The sequence below is a fragment of the Parasteatoda tepidariorum genome, chromosome 9, assembly GCF_043381705.1.
Source record: "Parasteatoda tepidariorum isolate YZ-2023 chromosome 9, CAS_Ptep_4.0, whole genome shotgun sequence".
Classification (NCBI taxonomy): domain Eukaryota; kingdom Metazoa; phylum Arthropoda; class Arachnida; order Araneae; family Theridiidae; genus Parasteatoda; species Parasteatoda tepidariorum.
Genome location: NC_092212.1, coordinates 10262584 through 10278887, shown reverse-complemented (window position 1 = coordinate 10278887; position 16304 = coordinate 10262584). Strand labels below are relative to the sequence as shown.

At 27.7% G+C, this 16304-nt stretch overlaps 1 protein-coding gene across 1 annotated transcript; it reads right to left on the bottom strand.

Annotated features, from left to right (window-relative positions):
• Positions 1 to 5174: 5174 nt before the first annotated feature.
• On the bottom strand, positions 5175 to 10797 carry LOC107438371 (zinc finger protein 28). Its single transcript, XM_043051923.2, has one exon. It carries the CDS (start codon positions 10550 to 10552, stop codon positions 9077 to 9079), a length of 1476 nt encoding a protein of 491 aa, XP_042907857.1. The 5' UTR covers positions 10553 to 10797; the 3' UTR covers positions 5175 to 9076.
• Positions 10798 to 16304: the final 5507 nt, after the last annotated feature.

Sequence of the window (16304 nt, the reverse complement as noted above, 5' to 3'; positions counted from 1 at the left end):
ATATATATATATCGAATTTAAGCCCATATTTTATTTAAAACAATTACGTAGATTGGGCGTGCGGCACAAGCAGAAGACAAAACATCCTTATGATTTAAAAAAAAATTTTAAATTAAATTGATAACGAATTTAATTTAAATAAGTATGAGGTCAGATTCGTACTATATAAGTTAAAAAAAAAAATTTTAAAATTATTTAATCAGAATTCAGAAGCAAGAAAAAAGAAAGATCCCAATTTTTTTTTTTTTTTTTTTTTTTTTTTTTTTGATGAGATTATTTCACTGCGTTAAAATTCAAGCCCACATTTTATTCAAAACTATTCTCTTTGCTTTATTAGGAAACTTAAAACAAATTCTCCTTCAAAACAAGCTTGAAATGTAGGAAAAGCGGTATATCAGATGCATACATAATCTCATTTCGTTTTGAGAATAGCACAATTCATTCAAAGAAATTCTAACCTCTTCATCTGATTGTAACAAAACAAAGGAACTAAATTTTAACCCGCATTTATCCTCTTTCAGAATAAACCTAGAAGTTGTGTTTGATTACTCTTCTTAAACGCACCACTGAATCTAGCTTCATTCAACATCTCCTCTTCCCCCTTCAACCCCCACACTAAGAAAAAAAAAATCATCTGCCTTTGATTAAGAATTCAATAAAATAGAACATTAATGTTTACGAAGAGTCATCTTAAAAAAAAGAACCTTAAAAAAAATCACTTATTAAAACAAAGGACTCGTTCATTGTATTTAGGTCTAGAAAGAATTAAATATATTATGTTGAACTTAAACTTTGGATTTCTTGTTGTTATTTACATATCGTGATTTTTGTATAAGTAGATTAGAATGTCATATAAGAATTGAAAAAAGAAAAATTGCTCTGTTTTTATTTTATTTTATTACTTCGTTTATAAAGACTACATAAATTTTTACAAAAAAAGAAATTCATTCTTATTTTAAAGAAGTATTGAAAAATTTAAACCAAACCAATTGATTGGGCCAAAGAAGTCGAAGTGACTGTGACTTTTACCATTTAACGGTAATGCAGAAAAATCAGCTATCATCTTTAAGAAGTACTTATGTAAAATTTTATAATCAATTTTTAAATGTTTGCGACAATAGCTAATTTCTTTTTTTGGTTGTTTTACCGTTTAAAAAGCATTACTTAAAAAAAAATTATCTAATTTTTTTTATTAGTTTTTCACATTTTTTTATCAATTTTGTTCGATGTTTTTAATTTTAAGAGCATTTCTTGTGAATTAATTCTGTCCTTATTACTGTAAATTTTACGCTGAATTTCTTATTTTAAATATGTGTTGAGTGGGTCGGTATAGCCTGGTCGGTAGGACGTTGGGCTCACGTTCGTGAGAACGAGAGTTCGAATACCGCAGACCGAAGAATGCCCGTGTATTAAATGGTGACTGGTGCACATTAAATCTGTCGGAGTCACAAAGTTCTCCAGTTCCCATGACAAATCAATACCTCTGGGAGGTGCTGAATTAGTGACTGGTCGTTCCCTGGTTCCTGTCAAAATTACGATCTATGGGTAAATGAGTGGAGTTCTCCCTTTAAAACGGGCTGTGACGTGAGTGTGACTGAAGTCGTCTTCTTGGCCGTAGATGAAGCCACTGGGAAAAAAACGCACCCTCCACCTTAAAAAAATTCGCATGATTTCAAGCAGGCTTGCTGATATTGGCAAGTGCAAGTGGTATAAGTAAAAACTGCTTATATTGAACGAAGTTTATCAAACTCTGTTGCAATTTAAGAAAAAACCATCATCCTATGAAGGTAGCCTGTTTGCATCTGTCTAAATTGATGCCAAGCTCCTACGAATATCAACACCGCCAACTCTCGAAACTACGCAGCAAGGCCTTCTTTTTGCTTATAAAAAATAGCACGAATTAAATTTCAGTCCGACAAAGTTTAACAATTAAAACCTCTTATATTGTTTTGAAATCATAATTATATACAATTTGATAACTAAATAAATATGCAGAAGCGGATAATTAATTAAATCCTATATCGCAATGGTGTTTTCTTAACTTGCAACGGAGTATAGACAGATATCTTCTGCCTCTTCAATAAGCAGCAAAAACCACTGCTCTTTTGAATGTTCAACTTTATGTTGTTTTGCTGCACAGCAATTAAAAGACTTAAAACAGTCATTTTCTAAGCTTCTTTTGCAAAGAAAATAAACAAACCGCAATTCAACTAGTGGCCTTACACACATGACAAGGCAGTAATTTTAAGCAATGTATATATACTACTAGTCGAAAAGAATTATCTGGCTTCAGAACAAACAAAATGCTTACTTATTTTACAAGTTAAACTTGAATAAAAATCATCAATTAGGTGTGATTTTTCCACCAAGATAGAAATCATTAAAATCAATTTTTAATTTTTGCAAGTTTTTATAAATCCGAATCATGCTCAGTCGATTCAATCTTAATGGTTTGAGGGTTATATTTTAAATATGCTAATAAGTGCACATATTTTAAATATCGAAATCGGATATAAAAACGTACTTTAGCTGAAAAAAACATTTCTTTTTCTTGCAAGCTAAATATATGACTCTGATAGTTAAAGCAAGAGATAACGAAAGTTTGAGTTCCATAACATTAATTTCACGTTTTTCGGCATTATGGAACTAACACTAGAAAGACTAAAATAATTATATTGCCCCAAAGCAGTCAAAATGACTGCATTGTGAAAGTATAACTAATGTATAAAGAAATTTGTTTAAAATTAATTTTTAATATTATTTTCAGTTATATAACAAGTTATTAATAAATATTAACAACAAAATTATATGTTGTACCAAAAGTCACTAAATTCTAAGAAATTGTGCCATCATTGTTTTTCTAATTGAAATTAAAAAGCAGTCAAAATGACTTCCTAGGGCAATCTAGTGTTAATGGAACCAATTAAAAAAAATTTCGTACATAAACTACTTCGTCTTAAGATAATTCCACAGCAAATATTATTTAATCTATTAATGAGAGAAAAATTTTGAATAGTAAAGTATAAAATTTTTTACAATTAAATAAATGTAAATTTAAATGACAAAATCCAAAATTTATAGAGACTTGGCAGAAAAATTTCTGAGAAATAAGAACCTAAAAATAAAACTTCTTTTAAATTTTATTACTCAGAAACTATTCGACCGATTTCGATCAATTTTCGTAATTACGACACCTGTCCGCAGCAACCACAGTGCAAACGAAAAATATTCTCAGTGCTAGACGGATTATGGGTTAATGTCAACTAGCCGTCAGGCTAATCGTGGAAAGTTTTCGTGGTTTTCCTTCGCGTGTAACGTAAATTTGGGTTACTTCCATCAAAAAGTTCTCCAAATTTCTCCCAATATTTGATCCAGGAGTTCTCTCGTCTTTTGGATTGGGTTCAAAATTACAAGGCTACGGAGATGAACATTAGTAGTCTTATACTCAAAATTGGTTCGGCTGTTCAACGACGGTTATAAAATACAAAACAAAATTTCGCAATTAAAATTATTGTTATTTGAAACTGCACAGTCTATAACTCAGAACTTTTACAACCAATACTAAAAAAATAATAAAGAGAAAAATAAAGAAAATTATTAAAAATTATTTTTAATATGAAATTAACTTTGGAATAAAGTATTTTGCTAAAAATTACTCGCTTTCCTTAACTTTCTGATATGCAACGAAATGGCATTAAGGAGCCCTAACTTTCTGCTGTTCTCTTTTTATTTTCAAGATTACGATTACGGCTGCCTTCTTTATTTTGAGGGGGAAATTCTGAATTCTTCAAAAAAAATAATAATAATTATATTTATTCAGAGAAAGTAAATATTTTGTACATCCCATCTCCAAAATTACAATATCATCTGCATATTTAATGATTTAAGATTGTTCCCTCAAACCATTAAGATTAAGAGATAGAATGCGAAAATCCAGTGATATTTATTTTGATCAATCCCAGGGATGTTTATTTTGATTACTGTAAAAATTGTAATCACAGGAAAATAAATCATCCTAGACTTACGGTATCGAGTGCTTCAGAAACATGTTTTGTGAAACCCAGTGATAGCACCAATGTGCAAAAGTTCAAGAAAGAATTTTAAATATNAAAATTATAATAATAATTATATTTATTCAGAGAAAGTAAATATTTCTTACATCCCATATCCAAAATTACAATATCATCTGCATATTTAATGATTTAAGATTGTTCCCTCAAACCATTAAGAGATAGAATGCGAAAATCCAGTGATATTTATTTTGATCAATCCCAGGGATGTTTATTTTGATTACTGTAAAAATTGTAATCACAGGAAAATAAATCATCCTAGACTTACGGTATCGAGTGCTTCAGAAACATGTTTTGTGAAACCCAGTGATAGCACCAATGTGCACAAGTTCAAGAAAGAATTTTAAATATTTCGCTCTGATACACAAAGAAATAATATTTTGCCCTATTAATGCTGAGAATGAATAAAGGGAACATCACACATTTATTGTTGACCCGAAAATACCATGTCACCACTCTTACAAATTTCCAGCAATTTTACGGTTCTTTCTAATCTATTTTTTTAAGTTATTACATGTATTGTTTTAAAATTCTTAACCAATTTCCAAAACAATCAGAAAAATATTTACAAATTTAAAAAAACTATATATATAAACATTTTTCAGCTTTCAAATAGAGGTAAGTAGCTTTGTCTCCGAGCAACTGTCCCGCAAGTTTGGCTAAGTTGAAATCAAATACTTGAAGGGCTTGGGGCAATCCACTTTTTCAAATTATTTCGAGCATTTTAAATGAGAAACAGTTTAATTTAAATCAAGAAAGTGAGATGTTTATGAGCATTGTGCTGTTGTCTTGAGAAAATTCTGAAAGTTTAAGAAGTACCAATCTAACAAAAGTAAGGAACAGCTTGGTGTAGAAAAGTCACCATTCTACAAAGTGACGCATAGTACTATATTGCTTTAAGTTGTTCAGGAATTTAATTTAAAGTAAATATTATAATAAAATTTGCAACAAATTAAACTTTTGATTAATAAGGGTTTCAAGATCAATGGCATTCAACCCAGATTCCAAAATGTGAATGCAATGGCTTAATATGTTTAGATGTGAATTGCAATTTACAAACATATTTCAAAGAAAAGAGACAAATATAAAATAGACAAGAAACAATTATATGTGAATAGCATTTATTTAATAAATAAACTTTATGCATTTTTACATTTTTTTTAAATTTGATTTATTTATAAGGATCTTAAGACTATTATATACAGGATTTCAAGAATCCAAATGAGTTTGCATTTTTACAGTATACAAATATTTTATAAATAAGGAATAAGTTAAATTATATAGATTGTATTCAAATTGAATACTCCAAAGTTACTTACAATAAATGTATAGATTAAAATACATAAGATTGATATTATAATAAATATAAATATGTCACAAAACAGCATGCATAAATATACACTTGTTTTTATTACACTTTAAAAATAAATAGCAGTGTTCTCCGTAAGTGCAAAGTGCAGTCCGCTCTGTCTGATCCCTATAAATTAATCCTTTTTGTAAAAATAAGCCACCATCCTTTAAAAACAAGGATTTTTTATTCATATTCCATTTTGAAAAAATTTAATTCCCCGTTCAAATAATGATTATACACTCTTAAAATTATGTCTTTATAGGTTTAATTCTGATTTCTATTACAAATATTTACTTTGTTCGGATTATTCTCAACTCGTTAAATTTTAATAAGTATCCCTTTTATTAGGGGAGGACATTTTTAATTATTTTAAATTTTGAAACTGTTTTTTAAATAATACCTCTTTTCTTTTTAAAAAAAAATTGCCATTTGTATGTTTATTTACTCATAATTTTTAGTTTGAATTACAGAAAAAAGCCTTTAAGTTGTTTATTAATTAACTGAATTTTAACCTTTTATTTTAGTTCATACTTTTTCCAAAATAATTTATGCACAAAGATTTTCTTTTAGCGTGTCTTTAATTATTTTTATTAACTACAAATTTTTCTCTGATTCTTATAATGAGAGAAAATTATTTTTAGAAATATACACTGAAAATAGTATAAGAGGGTAATTTAAAAATTGTTGAGAATCAAATTCAGTTATATCATAATATTACACATTTTAATAAATTGTTACAGTGGTGAGTGCCCTTTCAAAACTCAAAGTGCCTTTTTCTGTGAGGAAGCACCCTGATCTTGTTTATTCCTAGGGAAAACTTTGAATTAAGATTGTGATAAAGTATAGATTTTATTACTGTAAGCACAACCTAGATAATTTGAACTTGTTTGATTCTAAATTGTGGATAGTTTGAATTTTTGAATAGTACCTAGAGCATACTTTTCCAAAAGGTGCTCCGAAGAAAGATGGAAGTGTTCCAAAAGTTAGGTCATTATTTTTTGTAGAAAAAATAATAACTTTTTTGAAGAAAAATTTTTTTCATGCGATTTTTCATAAAAATTGCTCACTGGGCCATTTTTTTAAGAAGAAAATTTTTTAAAAAACTGCGTCGTCTTTTAAAGAAAATTGTTTCTGTAACAGCCAGTCCAACAGCCAATTGTGGGCCAGGGTGTTATGGAGGTTATAAATTCCACAATTCAGTGACTAATAACACGAAAAAGAGGAACAATTACTCCTTAATTCTTTCCACTACCAATTAGGAATTTACAGATAGTCTAAAAGCTCTTCACATTTGAGAAAAATACTTGGCCATATCTCTTTGGCTGGAGAATCTACTTCAAGCAGGCCTTTCCAACATCAATGGTTTCATTGGATACAATAAGGATGAGGAATGTTACAGCTGGAAGGTTTATGTGAACAAGCTTTTCAAAAATATAATCGAAAAACAAAATGAATTAAACTTTATTGCTATGATTCAAAGCATAATGAATTTTTGAGATTTAATAACATATTTGTTTATTTATTCTTTTACTTAATTTTTGTATAGATCTCTATATTTAAGTCTGATTTTTTGGATCTAGAATTTACATCAGTAAAGAACCTAGCTAAATTTCATAACCATATGTAGATTCAAATAAGTCAATTTTTAATTGGAGCATTTTTCCCCACTTCTTTTTACTGTAGCACTGTCACTCATTTAACTTCAATTGCAGATTTTTTTGGAAAACTATTTTTACTAAATGAAATGGATATTAAAATTTTTCAAACACTTTATCAAATTTTGCTGATTCTGAAAAACCATTATCAAATTCTAAGCTGTAATTTATATTCTTTGATATAAGAAAAAAAGTTTGAAAAAAAAGATAAAAGCCTTTGACAGACTGCACAATTCAATATGGCGAGCTAACTGCAGCCCAAGGGCTGGTCTTAGTAGCAGAATTTTTTAAATAAATCTTCAGAACTATCTTTATAAATTTAAATATATCTGTGACCCCAACGTAGTCAGAAAAGTATTGAAGTCAGAAAAGTATATTATTGTAAAAATTCTGCTAACTCTAACAAAGCAAAACTTGAAAAGTTATTTAAAAAGGTATATTGTTTCTATTTTTACAATATTGTGAGTCAAATCTAGAAAGTTCTATTGTTGAATCATATTCTATTGTTGATAGATAGGAGTCATATGCCCTGACTCATAGAGAATGCAATAAAAGCAATCAAAAACAATATTTTAAAAAAAATAAATAAATAAAGGAGAATAATTATGCTAGTACATAATTAACTTTTCCGTTTGAAAGAAAATATCTACAATTCAAATTTTTGAATATTCTCTCTGGTATACTAGACTTCAAATCATCTAAAAGTTTGACTGTATTAGCATACAAATAAATCAAAGCAACAATAATCACTTCATAATACTAAAGAGAAAATCATCATTTTGAAACACCACCAATAATAAATAAGAAAGGTTTTTCTTTTTTTTAAAAGTTGTACTTTAAGGTTTTTTTTTTTTTTTCAGTTTTTGTTTGATGCTTGAAATAGAAGTTTTACGTTATTAAATCTAGTAATAAAAATGAAGTGAAATTTATAGCACACTGTATACTTTTTATAAAATTATTTTTTAGAATTAGAATATTTGTCAGTCATAAGCTCAATAAATATATACTCAACAAAATTTAGCATACATGGGGCCATTTTTGATACATAGAACCAGTGGAACATGACACAAATTGATGAAGCCTTAAAACACGGAAAATATCTCACAAAAAGGTGAGAAAGTGGTTTGAATGCCAGAAAGTTAACAAACCTCTCCTTCTCTCTTTTAATGTAATTATGCAATTACAAATAGAAATATAATGTTTTATAACAAATTTTATTTGTAATGAAGAGTATTAAATGGCCAAATGAACTTTTGAACTTTTTTACGGATATGAAACTCACATGAAATATACATTGAGTAATTAGAATCTGATTGATGCAGTTTTAGTAATCTAGTACAGTGATTATAGTCTCTGATTTTCTGAAAATAATGAATTTAATATTATTTGTCAAATATATTTTAAGATTTATTTCTCTTGCAGATTTATTTTAAATGTAGAGATTTTTATCAAGTACAGAGTTAAATGTTATTAGGAACTATGAAGTGATTGTTTAAAAGTGAACAATCCAGCAAATGTTAACAATATGAAAGGTGGAGAGATTTGTAGCTTAGTGCACTGGCTTTCTGTAACAGATTTTTCAAAAAATAATAGTTATTAGAATTTATTATTTTTATTTATTAGAATTTTTTATTCTTTAGTTATTAGAATATTTTATTCATTAAGAAACTCAGAACAATTCTTATTTTTATATAATTCAACAGATCAAATTTATTACTAAAAGTAAAAATATTAGATATTTTTTTTTTTAATTTATCAGACTTAAATTCATTACTAAATTTTCCATTCCCTTTTATTATGTTCAATCATTATTAGATTTAAGTCTGTTAAAGACTTTTCTTTATCTTCTACTGAACTCACTTTATTCAATTGATCATCATATTTTTTTCATCATCTTCTGTTATACTTAATAGACTCTGTTATACTTTCATAACTTTCTGTTATACTTTATCATTAAATGTATTAGATCTTTAATTATCTTCAATTAAATTCATTGAATTTTACTTATCATCATCACATTTATTATTTTCTTCTGGTATATTCAATAGACTTGATTCATTGTTCTCATTAGATTCTTCATTATCTTCAATTGAATTCATTGAATTTGATTCATCATCATTAGATTTACAATTATTTTCTGGTCTGTCCGATAGATTAAATTCATTATTACAATTAGATTCTTCATTATCTTCATTTAAATTCATTGAATTTGACTCATCATTATCACATTTTTCATTTTCTTCTATTATATTCAATAGATCTGATTCATTGTTCCCATTAGATTTTTCATTATCTTCTAGCAGATTAATAGAATTTGATTCATTAGGAGTTACTTTATTACATCTTGGGTCATCATAAAGTAAATTTAACATATTTTTTAATACGTCATTATCAATTTTATGAGTTTTTAAATGCCTTCTTAACAGGAATCTTTGCACAAAACCTTTATTGCATATTGCACAGTGAAAAGGCTTGTCTGTTGTATGGCTAAAATAATGATTTTTAAGGTCATTTTTCATCATGAATCCTTTGTTGCAGATATCACACACATGTGGCCTCTCATTTGTATGCAGAAGGTAATGTTTCTTAAGACTATGCTTTAAAGTAAAGACTTTATGACAAATTTCACATTCATGCTTATTATTCATGTGAATGAAAAAATGCTTTTGAAGGTATCTTCTTTGAGTAAATTCTTTCTGACACACTTCACAAACATAAGATTCTTTATTTTGATGAATCATTAAATGATGCTTCAAACTTTCTTTCCGTGGGAAAGATTTATTACAATATTCACACTCGTAAGTTTTTTCTTTGTTATGAACAACAGCGTGATTTTTTAAGTACTTTTCCACACTAAAAGATTTGCTACAGATATTGCAAACATACGTCTTGTTAGTAGAATGAGTCAAAACGTGATCTCGTAGATTACTTCTCCGTTTAAATGTTTTCTGACAAACATCACAAACAAATGGTCTTTCACTCATATGGATACTTAGATGCCTTTGAAGACAGTATTTGCGAAAAAACTGTTTATCACAAACATCACAGGTATAAATTTCATTTGTTTCTTCTGATTGCTTTGTGTTGATACCCGAATAATTACTTATCCCATTACTTTTATCGTTTATCTCAACATTATCAGGCAACAAACACTCAGGATTATAAATTTCGTTTATTTCTTCTAATTGTTTTGCGCTGATCGCAGGAGAAAATTCCATGTTATGATTATAAGTTCCATTATTATTATCAGGTATTTCAGTATTATCAGGTAATAAACACTCGGAATTATAAATTCCATGATTTGCCCCAGGCGTTTGGATTGGATCTGATAACACACAATCAGGGTTATAAATTTCATTATTATAATCCGTTTGTTCAGAGCTTGACGATGCAGAAATGTCTGCACTTTCAAATCGATTATCAGTAGCAGGTGGCAAAATTTCTGAATAATTATTATCTGTTTGTATGAAAGCCATTGCACGAAAACTATGGCACGTATTCCGTTTCGTAAAGTGAAAAAAACTATATAAATAAGATGATTACATTTAGAGCAGAATGAAAATAAGAAAAAAGAAAAAGCACTATCTAATTAAGTTATAGTCAAATAAAATATTTTCAGCTATAATTATAGTTAGATGATAGTTGAAATTAATTTAATCATTTATGTAATATTTCAAGATTTTATTCTCAGAACCAAAACAACAACAAAGTATAATAAAAAAAATACACTGACAGTTAAAGTTAAAATAAAACTAAAAAGCAATCAAGACATTTTCTCGTTCTATTCATTAGATCGATTTTGAATTTTTAAAAACTTGGTAAATTTCACTAATTTTAGCACGAAGTAAAATTTAAAATCAAAAGAAGAAGAAAAATATTTTTTTTAAAAAATTAAATCAGTTTGATCAATAATACAAATTTAGGTAAAGCGATTCCATGGACGCCCATGAAACAGTTTTGAAGTTTTATGTGTCAATAGTAAAGTTGAGTAGATTGTTGTTTTAATTTATAAGTTGCTTATAAGAGATTTTTAATAAACTCTTGTCTTTTTTCATTCTAATTTTACTATTTTATCGTATTTTTTTCTATAAAGTTTTCAGCATTATTACTTACGTTTTTGTGTTGTTGAAATGGATGATATTACTCATCTAGATGACTCTATGACTGATAATTCAAACTTGGAAGGCAGCCCAGAGGACAGGCTGACATGTAAGGAGGAAAGCTATAAATGTCAATTTTGTGTTCAAAGTTTCACACAGAAACTAGATCTTCAGAGGCACTTGATCACACATACAGTCGAAAGACGATATTTGTGCCCTGTTTGTTATAAAGCATTTGCTCGCAAAGTTCATCTGCGAAACCATTCTGTCTCGCACTTAAAGATAAAACCTTTTTTATGCAATAAATGTCATAAAACATTCACGCGAAAGGAAAGTCTTTTCAAGCATCTTGAAAAGCATGCAAGAGAAAATGTATATACTTGTGAACTATGCAAAGAAACATTTGGAGTAAGACGTTTTCTTGAAGACCATATGCAATATCATGACTGAGACTATTTTTTCTCCACCGATTATTTGGAATATTTCATTACTATTTTGTACAAAGCTGAACAGTCAATGTAATAAATTTTATTTAAACAATAATTTATACCAACAGAAACAAACTGAAACCTACTTATCTGATTGGGAGAAAGCTCTAATACATCTATTATCACAATACCAGTATTACCTTTTCCACAATTATATGAAACTACTATTACTAATAGAACAAATGATTTATGTGATCCTAATAAAAATACACAAATATTCTTAGCAAATGGGTTTAAATTGTTGAGATTCCTTTGAAAAACATATAGATAATGTTAATAATCTAAACTTTCTAATATAAATTGAAAAGCTGAAGTGAAAGAACACTGCTAAGGGAAAAAAAAGTTTTAAAAAAATTGTATTTCTTGATTACAGACTCTTAGGAATTTATTCCAATTTTTTATCATCATTGCTTAAAATTCTACCTAAATTTGAACAATATAACGTTTTTATGTAAAATTTTTGAAGATTTATATGTTTTCAAATTTTGGTATATGTATCTTAGATTTAGCTAAATTTTTTCAAGAATAATCTCTGTCTAACTACACTGGGTTGTAGGAACATTTCGATTTCTGAAGTGTGGCAGATTCACTCTTAAAATACTGCTACTGTGTTTTCTGATATTTGTTTTTGCTTATAAGAATTGCCAAAATGGAGCCATCCTGGCTTTTGTACTTGCATAAGAATAAATAATGGTGTGCTTGGAGGCAAGAAATTGTACCCTTCAAGGTAGTCTTCTTTTTTTTCTTGCCTGACACACATATATGAAGATCTTCTCATTTGTAATTTTTTTTCTGTAGCTATTTCTACAATCTCAATATTTATTTTAAAATATAAATAATTAAAGCTAATATAATGTACAGTACACCAAAAAAAATGGATTGTCCAGAATTACATTTGATCTAATGATTGGATCTTCACGTTCTAGGACTCATTCTTAATGGCTCGTGACGTTGACCTCATATATGCTAATTAATTAGTTCAGACGATATTTTAATTGTGAAATCAAGTAAAAAAAACATACTTTCCCTGAATAAAAACACTTTTTTTTCCATCGGATGGGGATTTCTGAACCCCAAAATATGGTACCCATGAGCGATCCAAAGTCTGGACACCTTAATGTTAATTTTACTTTCTGCGTATTTCGCCATATATCGAGTACTTTTCAAGTGAATTTAAGAAATTTTGTGCATAATTATAAAATTTGTTCATAAAGATAATTTATTCATAGAATAAATTTTAGCAAATCTTTATTATTTTATAAAATAATGGTAAAAAACATTTTGAATTGGGAGGTATACAATTTTTTACATCATTGTAAAGTATGTAATTTTACGTAGCAAAATATGAAATTGGAGGGAATTCGGTTGAATAGTTCCTGAGAAATCAAATTTTTTAAATGTTGTATACTTAAAATTTGATTTCTCAGGAACTATTCAACCGATTTCCTTCAAATTTTGTATTTTGCCATGCAAAATTATATACTTTAAAATGATATAAAAAATTTTATACCTTATAATTAAAAAATTTTTTACTATTATTTTATAAAATAATAATTGTCTGCAGTAATTAATTAGCATATTTGAAATTACTCCCACAAACAATTAAGAATGAGTCCTAGAACGTGAAGATCCGATCAGTAGATTGGAAGTTATTCAGGGTGGTCCTTTTTATTTTGGTGCACTGTGCAATATATATATATATAATATGATGTATTTACAATGTATACTTAATTTGATGTATTTCATAACAAACATTAAAGATATGATATTTGTTTATTGACTAATTATTTCCTATTAATATTTTTCTCATAGAAAAAAATATATATTTATATTTTTTTAACTATTGCCTTTTCTACCCTTGTGTTTATATTTTCAGGAATAAGTTGCAAATGACAGAAAATATAACACTTTTTTCAAATATTTTTAGCTTGAGTTTTAAGTTTCTCAATTGAATTATTGTATTCATATTTTATATTTAAAAAAAAAAAATCATGCATGCTTTGTAATATAAAAAAAAATTTTGTTGTTTATATTATAAAAGAATAATAAATTTTAGATTATGGAACTTAAAGAAAAATATAGTGTTCAATACTTTTTTATTCTAATGTTATGAATATTGATTGGTTTAATAAGCTTATTTTCATACATATGTTTTATAGCTATGAGATCAATTTGCAATTTAACTAAACTGTTGCCCAATTCATGTAACTATGATTTACAATGAAAATTTCTTACAGTACAACTGAACGGTTGCTTTGTTGTAATAGTAAGAAATAAAAGGAGAGGGAGAGATAACAAGTGTTACAAGGAGAATCAAATAGCTTTCTTTATTACATTACAAATTAATTAATATCAACATAAATATCATGTTGGATATATTTTTTGATTACGATAATTGACTTACAGTTGCAAAAAAGAAGATATTCATAGATTCATTCAGAAGATATTCATTCTATTCAGAAGATATTCAAGAGATTCATAGAGTAAAAAATGTCAACTGTTACAAGTAGAAACCTTAATCAATGAAAAATTATAGATTCATTTAAAAAAACTTAATCATTAAATATGAAGCTAATCAGTTGAAAATTAAGATTTTTGAAAATATGAAATACATTGTTTTGAATGAGGAAAAAATAAAGAAAATATGCATTTTTGTTATTTCTATGAGTGTTGTCTTGCTTTAAAATTAAAATTATGAAAATAGATTTTACAAAATTTAAACTTTATCTATACTTTTGACATTGCTACAAATACGTTTAAGAAGTATAATTAAGTTAACTGAAATATTTATTAAACTTGATCACTGAACGCATATCAAAATTGGCTATCATAGGTATTAATGGTAATGAAGATAATTTGGAAAAAAAAGCTGTTAGATTTTAAGCAGAACATTTTTACTTAATTCAATTGTTTTTTGGATTGATCCCTCAATTTATTTATGCCGTGAATGGTTTTCAAATCTTAAAACATCAGAGCTGTATTAAAAATTTTAAATGCACTAAGTAAGTTGTCATTAACAATTGTAACTTACAATGTGAATCTTAACAATTTTGTATAATGAAATGTTAAGCGTTTTCATTCCCTATGTATTTTTTCTGTTAGAAAATATTTCTTTTCAAAAGGGCATACCTAGAGTTCTGTCGATTTTTACGAATGCATATCACTAACTTTTTTCTAGATGTGTAAAATCAGAGTTTAATTTAAACACATTCATAATATATTTAACCCATTGGCAAAATGGGCTTATTTTGGGTTTTATGGCATGAATACTTTATTTGGACATCATCACACTTTTCAACTGTGTTCAAAAGTAATAGTAAACAGTGTGCATGCATCGTCATTGCATGCTTTGCCAAGATGACCACTGCTGTTTGATAATTTTTTTAGAATACTTTTTATTTTCACCAGCAGTAGTCATTCTTAACATATTAGTAATTTAAAGTATTTTTATGTTATTTTTATTATTAATTTATAATTACTGTTTTGATGGTGATTTTAATTTAAATATGAATAACGAAGAATGAAAAGTATTTTGTGATGTCTTGAAACATGTATATAGCCAAACGGATGGCAAACATCAATTGAGACAGTTTTTGTTGCCCTTGATTTGAAATGTTGTGGTGTTTATCGGAGTCAAACCAGAAAAAAAAATGGGTTTGACCAATGGGTAACCAGTAATCGTAATAAAGCGATCACAATTTAAAGAAAATAATTATTTCCTTCTGCCTCTGAAAAATAATTATCTATATACTCATAAATTGTATAACTGATAAAAATTATTTCCTTCTGCCTCTTATAGTATTTTGATTAAAAACGAAATTTTATAAAAATAATGCTTAACTATTAGATTTCGTATATTGTATGACTTGTATTGTATTTTTCTTTCTGATATGCCATTTGTCAGTTAGGCAATTTTGCATCCAACAAAGCATAGAAATAAAAGTCTATCAAACCACGTAATGCGAAGGACCCTAAAATCTCAGAAATTAGAATAAGTTTTTTGAGAAAATATGATTAGTGTTTCATGATGGTCCAATTAATATAGCACTACCACTGCCTTAACATATAGGCTCATATTTGAAATGCTGCTCTGCTCAATTTAATTATCTGTGTTTGGCAAACAACTTTTTAAATTTTTTATATAAATTCTTATTTGTTTCTGTAAGTTTTAAAGACTTTTGATTTCATTCTTGAATAAAAATATTAATTTAATTCTATTTTAATTTTTTGCTATATTTTAATTAAAAATAGCAAAAATGATAAAAATAAAAAATTTTACCATTATTTTCAGCTTTAACTATTTTTTGATTGAAAGAAATAGGCGACAACGATAAAATAATAGTTAGGCATTTTTTTATTGTATCATTGTTGTTTGTCATCAAGAACTAGAAGGCGGTTGTTGTTGTTGTTACTTTACGTCGCACTAGAGCTGCACAATGGGCTATTGGCGACGGTCTGGGAAACATCCCGGAGGATGATCCGAAGACATGTCATCACAATTTTGATCCTCTGCGGAAGGGATGGCACCCCCGCTTCGGTAGCCCGACGACCTGCGCGCGAAGTCGAGCACTTTACGGTAGCACAGTTTAACGAGGACCAATACCGCACACCCTCGGTCCCTACGCAGACTGATCCAAGTG

What these genes read in the sequence shown, in the direction of transcription:
- LOC107438371 (XM_043051923.2), bottom strand. Translation starts at nt 10,552, where the DNA reads ATGGCTTTCATACAAACAGATAATAATTATTCAGAAATTTTGCCACCT.